Raw genomic sequence first — 14,213 nt, 5'->3', positions numbered from 1 at the left:
AGCTCAGAGAGGTTAAGTAACTCCCTAAGGCTCACAACTAGTAAGGGGCAGCAAGTTTCCAATTCAGAACTAACTTTATTTTATTTATTTATTTATTTATTTATTTTGAGACGGAGTTTCGCTCTTGTTACCCAGGCTGGAGTGCAATGGCGCGATCTCGGCTCACCGCAACCTCCGCCTCCTGGGTTCAGGCAATTCTCCTGCCTCAGCCTCCTGAGTAGCTGGGATTACAGGCACGCGCCACCATGCCCAGCTAATTTTTTTTTTATTTTTAGTAGAGACGGGGTTTCACCATGTTGACCAGGATGGTCTCGATCTCTTGACCTCGTGATCCACCCGCCTCGGCCTCCCAAAGTGCTGGGATTACAGGCTTGAGCCACCGCGCCCGGCCAGAACTAACTTTAAAGGTCACATTCTACTATACCATTATGCCCGTAAGAGAACCAGAGGAGTGAAATGATGTAATGGAACTATTGACATTTGGTTGAGGGGAGAAAAAGACCAGTCAAAAAATGCAATGTCAGTTTGGGTAGAGGATGGAGGGTGGTGGGTAGAGTGATTGGATACATTATAAAATTGCTAGGTGGAAAAAAAGGTAGGGTAAAATGAGGGAGCTGGTCACTTGGGAAGTGGCAGGGCAGGGCAGGAGGCGGGTGTTTACAACTGGAGGTCAAAACAGTGCCCAGCTGAGCTATACTGGCTAAGAGTAAATAACACTGGCACCCATTTAATTCATAGCCACACATGAGAAGGCGCATAAGCAACAATTTACGTGTTTGTGCTTTTCTAAGAAGTCTAAATTTAGAAGACATCTGTTGAATTGAAATTAAAAGGTAGGATTCCAGTAAAGACTAGAAGATTTGATTTCCATAACTGGCACATGCAGGTAATAGAGCCTCAGAAAATATTCGATCAATGATTGAGGACAAAACAGGAAGGCGCCTGAAGTGACTGGGAAAGGCTTACCAAGTCAAACCGAGTATGAGACGGCACTTGTACGTGTAAGGGTAACAGTATTTATTGAGTATCTACCAGGTACCAGTGACCAACTTAAGTGCTTCACATACATCAACTCCTTTAATTCTAGTAACAACTCTATATAAACTGTAATTTCAGTCCCACGTTAACAGATGAAGCGGAGAAATTATTCAAGCTCATAACACTTGAATCCAGCAGATTTTTCCGGGTCCAAAGGTCATGCTCGTAGCCACTGCACTGCAGTCTGAATTCGGAATTTATGCGAGAGTGAAGTTTAATGACTGCTTGTGCTGGAATGTGGTGAAGACTGAAAGACGCAAATAACTCACCAACATGTATAAGAATTTAGGTACCCAGGCCGGGGGCAGTGGCTCACACCTGTAATCTCAGCACTTTGGGAGGCCGAGGCAGGTGGATCACGAGGTCAGGAGTTCAAGACCAACCTGGCCAAGATGGGGAAACCCCCTCTTTACTAAAAATATAAAAATTAGGTGTGGTGGTGGGTACCTGTAATCCCAGCTACTCAGGAGGCTGAGGCAGAAAACTGCTTGAACCCGGGAGGCGGAGGTTGCAGTGAGCCGAGATGGTGCCATTGCACTCCAGCCTGGGCAACAGAGCGAGACCCGGTCTCACAACAACAACAACAACAACAACAACAACAACAGAATTTAGGTATCTAAATTATTGCCCAGAAAATCCTGCTGCCTTGGGTGATGAAAAGCTAATGGCAACAGAAATTGGGCCAGGAAGCCTTGAATAGGGGGCTACCTGGCTGGTCACATTTCATAAGTTCCTTCCTTTTTGTCCCAAACTAACCTACAGTTTTCAAAGGCGTAACAGCCTTGGAGGTTGCTAAGATTGGCAGAGAGAGCTCAGGTGTCGTCCATTCCGGATCATTCCTGGGAAGGGCATCCTCAACAGGGTTGCCTGCTTTGATGACGAAGATTGCGGGCAGCAGTCTAACTCGGTGTAAACCAGGTGATTCCTGACGAAAACAATGATTTCCAAGATCTGATTAGCCTTAAATACATCACAGCTCAGTTTGCAAAGTGGTAATTTTTTTAAAGTCTAGGCAAAGATTTTGGCCAAGTCCAACTCAAGTATCAGGATCTCCAGCACTACTTCCCTCTAGCAATGCCAGACACATCCAACCCTGAAACGAGGAAGCGTCGGCCTGAGGTTGCCCACTGCAGGATGCTGGTGAGTCGCGGGACAGGGAAGTCCCGGAGTCAGGGGAGAGCGGCCGCCGGAGCCTGTGGGCGGGGCCCGCGACGTACAACCGCTCGCCCCGCTCGCTGGCAAGAGCACGCGGGCCGCCTCCCACGGTCTCGGGAAGCCCAGACGCCACAGGCTTCCTCGCCGTAGAGGAGCTGCCGGGGCGTAGTTCCTCCACCGCTTCCTCCTCCAGCTGCACCCACCCGTCCCTTCCTGTTCGCCAGGACCGCCCCACCTCCCGGGTTCGAAGCGCGCGCCACGGCCAGCCCGGGGCCGCGGGGGAAGGCGAGAGAGGCTCGCGGCCGCACGCACGCGCGCAGTGGGCGGCTCGCCCCGCCCCTCTGGGCCAGGCCCCGCCCCCCGGTGCCCGCCCCCTCTGCGCGGCTGGCGCGGCAGGCCGGCCCGGCTACCCCAGGCAAACCTGTCTCGTTGGGGCGGGGAGCGGAGCTTCCTCCTCGAGGGCCGTGCTGCGCCGCCAGATTTGTTCTTCCGCCCCAGCCTCCGCGATTCGGAGGCGAGCGGAAGGTGCCCCAGGGTCGAGGCCCGTGACGGGGCGGGCGGGAGCCGCGGCAGTCCGGGGTGGCCGGCGTGGGCCATGTCGCTGCCGGGAGACCCGCTGCAGGCCCCGCCGCCCCCGGCCACCCCCGCGGGGCCGCCGCTCCCACCTCCGGCCGGCGCGACCCTCAACCGCCTCCGGGAGCCGCTGCTGCGGAGGCTCAGCGAGCGCCTGGACCGGGCGCCCGAGGGCCGGGGCTGGAGGCGGCTGGCGGAGCTGGCGGGGAGTCGCGGGCGCCTTCGCCTCAGGTGAGCTTCGGGCCGCGGCTGGCCGGGCGCGCGGGCGGAGCGAGAGGGGCTCGGGCGGGGTGGCGGGGGCGCCGTCGGCGGGGCTGAGCGCGGCGCGGGCCGGCGGCGGGAGTGAGCGGAGGTGTTGGGGGGCTTGGGTCACTGAGATGGAGCGGAACCCAGCAGCGCCCCGGAACGCCTGGGGTTCGAGAGCGGGGCCCGGGGCTCCGGAGGGCGGAGGCAGAAGTGGCCCAGCGCCTGCCTCGCTCCCTGTTCCCACCCCCGCCCCGGGTGAAAGGGAGAAGTCGAAGTCGACCCGGGAGGCCAGTGAGAGAAGGAAAGCCGTCAGGAGACCCTTGGGACGGGGCAGTCCTCCAGAGGACTTAGAATGCAGTAGAAAGGGATGTGGACTCAGCCCTGGGAGACCTGAGGAAGGAGGTTGGGAAGAAGCGCAGGCGAGGAGGTGATGAGAGCGGAGGGTGGGGTGCAGGAATTCGTGACCATTTTGCAAGGTATCGGGAAAGACCAGCGCCGAACTCATCATCTCCCTCCATCAAACCAGGTTACCACGTTCTCTTCCTGACTTCACCATGAACATGAAACTCGAAGTAAAACTATTTTCCTTGTCAGGTGTGGAATGGCAGTTAGGGTTCCTGAAGTTTTTGGTCTCGAGACTCCTTTACCCTCTGAAGAATTATTGAGGACCCCCAGAGAGCTCTTATGTGGGTTAGAGATATTACATACATGTAAAATATACGGATATTTACCATCTTTGAAATTAAAGCTAAGACATTTTAAAAATATCAATTTATTTGAAAAGAGTAACCCATTACAGGATAACAGAAATAATACTTTTGTGGAAAAACAAATTTTCCGAAACCAAAAAATTAATTAGAAAAGTGGCATTGTTTTTCATTTGAAAGATCTCTTTAATGTCTTGACTTAATCACAGAGCTGGATTCTTTTATGTACTTCTGCATTCGGCCTGGTGCACTATTACAGGTCCCAGGACACTGGAAACTCCAGTGTTCACTCCTGAAAGAATGAATGAAAAAGCTAAAACAGTCTTACTATGATTATGAAAAATTGTTTTGACCCTGTGGACCCCCGCCAAAAGGTCTCAGGAACTGCATTAGGGATTCCCATTACTATCTACCATTGTTTTAATTTTGGCCTGCCTTTGAACCCCTTAGCAGCTTTTAAACTTCTCAAACGACTAAGATTTGTCTTATAATTATTTGTACACATCTTTATAAATGCCTTAAGAGCAGAAACGGTCTGTTAATATTCTGTGATGCCCAGAAGTTAGTAAATATTTGATGAGAGGGAAGTCATTCATTCAAAATTGTATTAAGTGCCTGTTATTTGCTAAAATCTAGATTTTAGCTCATGGATAAGACCAAGAGGATGAGAAGGAAACTTTTTTTAGTTTAAATGCGTATTCTGTTTAAGAAAATCTAGATTGCTAGATTTTAGCAAATAATAAGCACTTAATACAATTTTGAATGAATGACTTCCCTCTCATCAAATAATTTTAGAAGATAAACTAACAAATATTCAGTTCCTGTTCCTAAGGGTTTATCTAGCAATGGACTATTATTTGGGGACATTTACAGTAACACATTAAATGCTATGTTGGGTATGAATGATAATGGATTTTTATCATTTATTGAGAACATAGTATGTACCATAAAATGTACTAAACGTTTATATGCCTCTTCTTTATTCCTCTTATTTTTGTATTATCTTCTGCTAACTGCCCAGCCCCCAACCCCACAGAGTCTTGCTCTGTTGCCCAGGCTGAAGTGCAGTGGCTTGATCTTGGTTCACTGCAACCTCCGCCTCCCAGGTTCAAGCAATTCTCCTGCCTCAGCCTCCTGAGTAGCTGGGATTACAGGTGTGTGCCACCACTCCCTGCTAATCTTTTTGTATATTTAGTAGAGGCGGGGTTTCGCCATGTTAGCCAGGGTGGTCTTAAACTCCTGACCTCAGGTGATCCACCTGCCTAAGCCTCCAAAAGTGCTGGGATTACAGGTGTGAGCCATGGTGCCCAGCCACATTCTTTTCTTTCTTTCTCTCTCTCTTTTTTTTTTTTTTAAATAGAGACGGGGTTTCGCCATGTTGGCCAGACTGGTCTCAAACTCCTGACCTTAGGTGATCTGTCCGCCTTGGCCTCCCAAAGTGCTGGGATTACAGGCGTGAGCCACTGCACCTGGGCAACACATTATTTTCTTAGACCCTCCCGACAACTCTGAGTTTCAGAGTTTGGGATTGAGGTAAAGGGTAATAGTGACTTGGGATTATTGCTCATGTGAGGAGTAATGATGTAACATTTAGCAGAGAGGTGGCCTAATTTTTTTCTCTTCTATCTAGGAAAAACATGTTGGGCTTTTGGCTATGGGAAAAAAAAAATCCAAAATACTGTTATGCTAGGCCCATAAATTTCTGAATTTCTGGACCTACCACAATGTAAAAAGTTGTCTTTGGGGGCAGTTCTCCAGAGTATTATTACGGTGTTAATACTCTAGTATTACTAAGTACTCTAGTTAGGGAAGGTTCTGGGCTTTTTGAAGAAAGCCGAGTATCCTACATGACGATGCAGGAGAGAGAAGAAAGTCAGTGAGACCCTGCCAGGGAGGAAGCATGGCTGCTGGAATCGAAAAGCAGTGGATACCTGATGTTGGGTATTGTGTTTTCCTCACCTGACTTCAGTCTGTTTTTTGTTAAAGGCTGTAGAATGGTCTTAGCTTTGTTTCGGGAACTAAAGGAAAGATTTGAGGCCACTTTTCTGTGGAGTCACACAGAGACAAGGACAGTTGCCGAGCCAGAGCTGGCAAGCACCTAGGCATGCAGTTGTGGAATCTGAGAATCTGGAGTGGGAAGTCTGATGAGAGGCAGATGAGTTTCACCCATCTTTCAGTATGGTAAAGGTTTTTTGAGGAGGTTGGTTGGGGTGAGAAGGGTTGGAGAATTTGAGAACATTAAGCTCATCCCTATTGAGCTCATAAGAATTAAACTGACTTTTTTTAATTAGCAGCACTGGGAACTTGGAGGCTGGACAGTGAAGCAGGTCAGCTGGGATGCTTACTCTATTTAAGACCAAAAAAATAGTTATTTTAAAGTGATTTCATACTGGTGGGAGAAGATCTGTGATACTAAAAGTCCTGAAGGTATTTTTTTCTCTAGTGCCAAAGAAGGGAATTGTGTGAGTGTCTAGTCCACGTGGCTGAGAGGTGCTTTTTTCAGTCACTGGATCTGCAGCCTAAAATCTCAAAAAAAGGTTGCCCATTCTGTTTCTTTTTCTTCTCTTCACTTTTTTTATTTTTCCTGACACATTACATCTTCCCTCAAACTAGGTGAAAATTTAATACAAGCAAGTAAACCACAAGCAAAAGAGTATTGAAACTGTCTACAAGGAATTGGGAATAATTGTAAATGTTTTCATTGCTGATGACTCAGAGTAAATCCTTGTTTATAGTTCAGTTTCCCGCAACCATGTACATTTGGGAACACACTATAGTCAAACCCAGCCCTAATTCCATCAAGACTGACCTGGACACCCTTTGCTGTTAACGTAGATAGGCACAGACTCTGAGGGTCTTGCCCAAGCTATGTAAATTCTTTGGTGGCATGGAACATCTGAGCCCTAAGGATGACACACCTTACAAGAGGCTCTAAATGCTGCCTAAAATTCTGTTAAGTATGGAGCTTAGAAATGGGGCTGGACTGAGGAAAAACAGTCATTGCATACCTGCTGAGTAGAAGGTGTACTTTTAGTTGCAGAAATCCTGCTCTTATGCAGTTTTTTATAGGAATGAGAATGTGTAAGAGGCTCTAACAAAAGGTTTCCTTCCAGCCTGGGAAACATACTGAGACCCTGTTTGTACAAAAAATAAAAAAATTAGTCAGGCATAGTGGCACACGCTTTTAGTCCCAGCTACTCTGTAGAATGAGGCAGGAGGATTGCTTGAGCTCAGGAGTTTGAGACTGCAGTGAGCTGCAAGCGTGCCACTGTGCTCCAGCCTGGTCGACAGAGTGAGACCTTGTCTCTGAAACAAACTAAAAAGGTTTCCTTCTCACCCTCTTAGTCTTATCCTTCAGTCCCATGGCTTTACATTTATTTAGGTTGATTACTCCCAATTTCTATCTCTAGCCCATTTCTCTGCTTTGAACTCCCAGATTCATGTATGTAACCACCTGTTTGCCATCTTCTCTTGAATGACTTGAGACATCTTAAATATAGTATGTCCAAAATTTAACACGTCTTCCCTTATAAACCTCTTTCTTTCACAGTTTTACTGCACCCTCTGGTTGTTCAGGCCAAAAACTTCTAAGTCATCAGGCATGGTGGCTCATGCCTGTAATCCCAGCACTCTGGGAGGCCAAGGCGGGCGGATCACCTGAGGTCAGGAGTTCGAGACCAGCCTGACCAATCTGGTCAGGAGAAACCTTGTCTCTACTTAAAAAATACAAAAAATTAGCTGGGCGTAGTGGTGCATGCCTGTAATCCCAGCTACTCCGGAGGCCAAGGAAGGAGAATCGTTTGAACCCAGAAGGTGAAGGTTGCGGTGAGCTGGGATCATGCCATTGTACTCCAGCCTGGGCAACAAGAGCGAAACTTCATCTCAAAAACAAAAACAAAAACAAAAACTTCGAAGTCATTCCTGACTCCACTTTTACACACACATCATTTTTGTCAGCACCTCCTGCCTGCTGTACCTTCACTATATATATAGGTAGAACCAGCCTTCACTGCTGGCACACTGGGCCAAGCCACGTTGTCTCTCAGCTGGATTATTCCAGCTGAGAAGTTAAGTAGCCACTTAACTTCTCCCTCCTTCACTTTGCTCCCATCCCATATATTGTCTGTTTTCAATATAGCAATAAGAATTATTCTTTTAAAGCATCACATCAGGTCTTATTCCTCCTCTGCTCAAAACTCTCCTATTGTGGCCAGGCGTGTGGCCTCATACCTGTAATCCCGGCACTTTGGGAGGCTAGTGTGGGAGAATTACTTAAGCCTAGGACTTCAAAGCCAACCTGGGCAACTTAGTGAGACTCCCTTAAAAAAAAAAAAAAAATACCACCTCTCCTATTGCTTTTCCATCTCAGAGTAAAAACACCATTAGCTACCAGTTCACTCTTCATCCTGATACCTTCTTACCTCCAAAGCAAGAAAGCCACATGTGCTCTCTTGCTTTTCTTTGGACACAGTAGTCCTTGTACTTGCTGCCTACTCAGGCTGAGATGGTCTCCACAGGTAACCATGTGACTTACTCCTTTACTTTGTCAAGTGTTTGCTTGAAAGTCACCTCACTGAGCTCTTCTTTGATCATAATATTTAAAATTACCCCCTATATCTGCTCAATGTTAACCTGTCCACCTGCATTACCTTAGTTTTCTCCAAAACACTTATGACTATTGGCTGGATGGATACACACACACATAACTCAGTGTATATTTAAATTTATCTCTATATGTCTCTAGAGTGAAAGATCCAGGAAGAGACAGAATTTTGTTTGGTTTGCTGCTGTATCTTCAACACCTAGAAAAAAACAGTGGCCTATTTTAGGTGATTGATAAACAGATCAAATTAATGAATAAAGATTCCAGATAGCAAATGTACCAGGAGGAGAAGCAGAAGAACCTAAAAGCAGCATTATGGTTTGTCCCCTAAAGTGTGGATATGTTCTATTTGATTATATATTTTTTAAAGTGAAGATAAAAGTAGAAATTTTTTTTAAAGCAAAGTACATTTGTTTCAGTAGTAAAGCAGTTTTTAAATTAAATCAAAAATTCTAAATTAGGACTTGCAGAAACCACTTCAAAGCACACTCTTACAGGAATGTAACTTAAAAAGGAAAGAAAGAAAAGTTAGGTACGTATAAGTATCATCTCAGCTGAAAGCCAGTACCCTTGCGGAAAATCAGTAAAACAAAAGGAGATACAGCTTTTTCTTTTTCTCCTATGCCTCTTGTAATGGAAGAGAAGTCATCTGTAGTTTAATTTGATCTTTGCTCTTTTAGGGGAAAGGAAAGCCAAGTGTTTTTAATTTTCTCTTTATCAATATAAACATTAATTAAAGTACCACTTGGTTCCATTTGATGCGATGGCCTCTTAATTTCATGTATCGGATCCTGGTAAACTTCTGAATCATAAAATGTTATTTAGCATACAGCATTTTTATTTTTACAAATCTCATTATTTACAAAACTAGTAATCCTTATATATTGTTGAATACAAGTTCCTTCACTTGGGTATTTCGGAAGCTAGTAAAATTTTACAAAATGAGAGCACTGATAGGCAACTTTTTATGTTTTCTGTCATCATAGTCACTATTGTTTCTGAAAAGAAAGGACACATGAACACTTAAAAATAGAAAAGATAATTTTAGAATAAAAGATAGTTTTATTGTCCTTATTTTTATCATTTTACCCTGGACCTCAGCTTGTGCTGCCGCACTGGTCTACGGTCCAGAATTTGGGACTGGTTGAGCTATGATATGATTCATATTTAATAAGGATAGCATATTGAATATAATAAAACTGAACTAGGATGCTTAGAAAAGAATACCCACTAAATACAGTGATCACAGGAGGCTTTAGAGGACATTTTCAGGTTACCAAAGTAATAGTTACTCAAAAAAATGTTTAAGGAAAAGCTAAAATTGTTCCAGAAGTAAGCATAGTTAAGAAATTAACTTTAATATTCTTTTCATATTTCCCACATTCTTACTGCATAGTAAGAGCTAACCTTTATTGAATATCTGTTACCTGCCCAGCACCGTGTTAAGTACTTCTTACATGGACTGGCTATTTAATTCTAACAACCCTACGAGGTAGATAACATTACTAATGAAGTTAATTTGATTGGATACATATTTTTCCATATGAAATAATCCGCATTATCACTGAATTACAAATCTTGGATGACAGTATAAATGTTATGATAGCATCTTAAGACTGCTTAAAATGAATGAGGATTAGTATTTCAAGCAATAAAATAGCTTGCTAACGTGGATTCTGCCGCACCCCTGGCACTGTTATGTTTGACCCCTTGCACCTGTTCAGGCTTTCGGCCTTGACAGTGATGATTGAAATTCATTCAGTAATCATTTATGAATAATTAATATGGACAAGACAGAATTTTAGATACTGAGGGATTTTATGTAATATTTTATTTAATATGATAGGGTTTCTGTTTTCAAGGAGTTTACTATAATCTAGTTGGATAAAGAAGCTTTTCTTCGTGCCCATAAAGAAAAGCTGACAGTTTTAAGGTGAGATTATGTCAGATAAAACATGAAACAGGTCTGCACATGACTGCTTAAGTCCCAAATCCAGGCTGCTACCTGTTTTATATAGCCCATGATCTAGACTGATTTTTGTATCCTACAAGTTGTGAAACAAAAGCAACAAAGAAGAATGTGTGATAGAAACTTTGTGGCCCAGAATATCTAAAATATATACTTGCTGGCCATTTAGAAAAACAGTTTGCCAACCTTTGGTCTATAAAATAAGTCTAGTTAGGAGACTGTGTCTATAAAGTATGTTTGGTGGACTGGTGTGGTCTAGGACCTTATAGAGAAGCTAGAGTTTGTATGGGACTGTAATTCTAATTGGCAGGAAAAGGAGCAGGATCTGCAAAGATAGGTGAGGTGTGAATTCTGCAGTATATCATGCAGATTATCTAAACACTTTGGTTGGCTGTTGTTGGTTATGTTTCTTTGGGAAAGTTTTTGCGCCGTTGATTGCTTGGTTTTACTTTATTCTTTTGTCTCCTCTTAAATGTTTCATACTTGTATTTTCCCCTTCTATAAAGTGATTACAATTCATATGATTGTTCCATTCTTCATGGCCTTCTGTGATCTGATCCTAACCTTCCTTTCTAATCTTGTATACCACTACTGCACACAATAACATGGAAAAGGAAATTGTATATGTATGTTAAATACTGGTATTTTAAAAAGAATAGTTTCAACAAAAGGACAATAAGACATTCTTTAAAGCAGGGGTTAGCAAACTATTTTCATAAAGGGCCAAATGGTGAATATTTTTGGCTCTGCAGCCAGCTGTTCAGCTCTGCTCTTGTATCAGGAGAACAGCCGTAGACGTTTGTAAATATGTAAATGAATGAGTGTAGCTGTGCTCCAATAAAACTTTATAAAAATCAGGTAGCTGAAAACATTTGGCCCACAGGCCATGGTCCCTGCAATAGGACATTTCTAGGTGCTTAGAAGTACTTTGTTTTTTTTCTTCTTTTTTTTTTTTTTAAGACAGAGTCTCACTCTGTTGCCCAGCCTGGGGTGCAGTGGTATGATCTCGGCTGACTGCAGCCTCCACTTCCTGGGTTCAAGTGATTCTCGTGCCTCCTGAGTAGCTGGGATTATAGGCGTGCACCAGCACACACAGCTAACTTTTGTGTTTTTAGTAGAGAAGGGGTTTCACCATGTTTGCCAGGCTGGTCTCAAACTCCTGGCCTCAAGAGATCCTCTCACCTCAGCCTCCCAAAGTGCTGGGATTACAGATGTGAGCCACCGTGCCCATCCTAATTAGTTTGAATATTAATATTACTAGTTTTCTTTATAAATATACTTTTTAAAAATCATTGAAAGAGCCAGGAGTGGTGGCCTCAGCACTTTGGGAGGCAGAGGCGGGAGTATCGCTTGAGCCCAGGCGTTTGAGACCAGCCTGGCCAACATGGAAACACCCCATCTCTATTTTTTAAAAAAATTATCGAAAAATAAATGCACATAAAAAAATCAACAGTACAAAAGGGTTTATAGTGTAAAGTACAGCCATGAGCTGTACTCCCTTAGTTACCCTCTGTAAGGCAATGACAGTTGCCAGTTTCTTAGATATCTTTTTCAAAATTTAGTCTGCATATATGAGAACACACACAGATGATCTTGGTAATAACAAACACTTTTCTGTATCTTCCTTTTTTATATGAATACACACATAGACATACTACCTTGTTAATACAAATAGTAGTGTATTATATACAGTTTTTTATGTTAATTCCTTCATTTTTCAGTATGTCTTGAGGACCTATGCCTTTACCTCAGCCTCAGTTTTTTAATTAATTAACCATTTCATTTGATGTACATACCGTAATTTATTTAAATGGATATTTTAAGTATTTTTCAATTGCTAACCTCGTAACATTGATTGTTCTATGTAGTGTCATCTTCTAGACATTAGCCTCTCTTCCTTTCAATTCAGAGTACTACTAACACATTTTATGAGCATGCATGTGCTATGATTTAAGATATTTTGGCTCCCTAATGGAATGAATGCATATTCCTTTCACTCAGGAGGCAACAGAGTCTACCCTACTACGGCTTCATTTGGGGTCATTTTGTATTTCAGCGCTTTTGAAGAATGAGTAAGGACATTTTTCTGGCCTTCCTATTCCCCATTCCCAATTAAAGGCCAAAAACCTTCATCAGTATCAAGGCTCAGTTTCTCTCACATCCTGTTTCTGCGTTTCTCATTCTCCTGATTTAATAATCATGGGAGCTGAGTGGGAGAAGAGAATAAAGAATTCCCCATGATGAAGGAAGAAGAAAGGACACTCGGATTCATTCTGTGAATAATTTCTCACCACCCACCCACTCACTTGTGATTTATTCCGTGCAGCACCACCGTGGTCCAGATATATAGCAGGTGTATCATGTGGAAGAAAGCTGTTGACGTGAGTTCTTTCTGTTGCTTTCAGTTGCCTAGACCTGGAGCAGTGTTCTCTTAAGGTACTGGAGCCTGAAGGAAGCCCCAGCCTGTGTCTGCTGAAGTTAATGGGTGAAAAAGGTTGCACAGTCACAGAACTGAGTGAATTCCTGCAGGCTATGGCACACACTGATGTTCTTCAGCTGCTCAGCCCCCCAGGTAGGTTTTGTTCTTAGGAATATTCTCCTGGAGTTCATGGAGTCAGACTTAGAAGAAAATACCTCTTTTGAACAGGTGAATTGTGTTAAGTATTTTTGGAAAATGTAAAGATGTAGTGCCTTGTTTGCTTTCCCAGGTTGAGACTAAAGAACACATAAAAAGCAAATGCAATGCATGAATATTGATTGGATTGTGGTTGAAGAAACCGGCCACATGAGACATTTTTGAGATAGTTGCAAAAATTTGCATGTAATTACATATTTGATATATTAAGTAATTATCATATGATAATGATATTGTAGTTCTCTAGGAGAATGTCCCTTTTTAAAAAAGAAGATGTGTTTTAAAGTGTTTAGGGAGAAGATTCCTATAACATACTTCGGAATAGTGCAGCCAAAAAAATGAACATTTATTTATTCCTATGTACGTATATAGATGAGATAAAGCAAGTATGACAGATATTTATTGTTTAAGTTTTTTTTGTTGCTATGAGGCTTTTGAATGTTGATTAACTCAACCTTATGAGTTTTTCCTGAATTACCAATATTGGGTGAGGCTTTGCACTTCCCACAGCAGGTGAAAGTTAGGAAACAGCCCCTCTCTTCCACTCAGTTCCTCTCCTCTCAGCTGCAGATAGAGTTGGGCTACAGCAGTGATGGGAGGCAGGAGGGACATGCCATCGAAGTTGCCTCATTGTGGCAGCACTGCAGGCCTCCTTCCTTACCCGGGAGTCTAGTACTGCAGACCTCCTTCCTTACCTTGGAGTCTAGTACTGCAGGCCTCCTTCCTTACCCGGGGGTCTAGTACTGCAGGCCTCCTTCCTTACCCAGGGTTCTAGTACTGCAGGCCTCCTTCCTTACCCAGGGGGGTCTAGTGCTGCAGGCCTCCTTCCTTACCCGGGGGTCTAGTACTGCAGGCCTCCTTCCTTACCCGGGGGTCTAGTACTGCAGACCTCCTTCCTTACCCAGGGTTCTAGTACTGCAGGCCTCCTTCCTTACCTGGGGGGGTCTAGTGCTGCAGGCCTCCTTCCTTACCCGGGGGGGGTCTAGTACTGCAGGCCTCCTTCCTTACCTGGGGGGGTCTAGTGCTGCAGGCCTCCTTCCTTACCCGGGGGTCTAGTACTGCAGGCCTCCTTCCTTACCCAGGGGTCTAGTACTGCAGGCCTCCTTCCTTACCTGGGAGTCTAGTACTGCAGGCCTCCGTCCTTACCCAGGGGTCTAGTACTGCAGGCCTCCTTCCTTACCCAGGGGGGTCTAGTACTGCAGGCCTCCTTCCTTACCCAGGGGGGTCTAGTGCTGCAGGCCTCCTTCCTTACCTGGGGGTGGTCTAGTGCTGCAGGCCTCCTTCCTT

General features: G+C 44.2%; 1 protein-coding gene across 5 annotated transcripts in view; it reads left to right on the top strand.

Annotated features, from left to right (window-relative positions):
- Positions 1-2,606: 2,606 nt before the first annotated feature.
- The window catches only part of MALT1 (MALT1 paracaspase), an 85,581-nt gene continuing 73,974 nt past the window's right edge, over positions 2,607-14,213 (top strand). For 3 of the 5 annotated variants that reach the window (XM_074383344.1, XM_039463854.2, XM_039463853.2), the window contains exons 1-2: positions 2,608-2,997; positions 12,697-12,863. In XM_074383344.1, coding sequence (XP_074239445.1) covers positions 2,789-2,997; positions 12,697-12,863 — 376 coding nt within the window. In that variant the 5' untranslated portion in view covers positions 2,608-2,788. Of the gene's footprint in view, positions 2,998-12,696; positions 12,864-14,213 lie in introns of all 5 variants that reach the window. The other 2 variants (XM_074383343.1, XM_074383341.1) reach the window with 1 other exon arrangement.

The sequence above is a fragment of the Saimiri boliviensis genome, chromosome 13 (assembly GCF_048565385.1).
Source record: "Saimiri boliviensis isolate mSaiBol1 chromosome 13, mSaiBol1.pri, whole genome shotgun sequence".
NCBI lineage: Eukaryota > Metazoa > Chordata > Mammalia > Primates > Cebidae > Saimiri > Saimiri boliviensis.
This window is presented reverse-complemented; position numbering and strand designations above follow the sequence as displayed.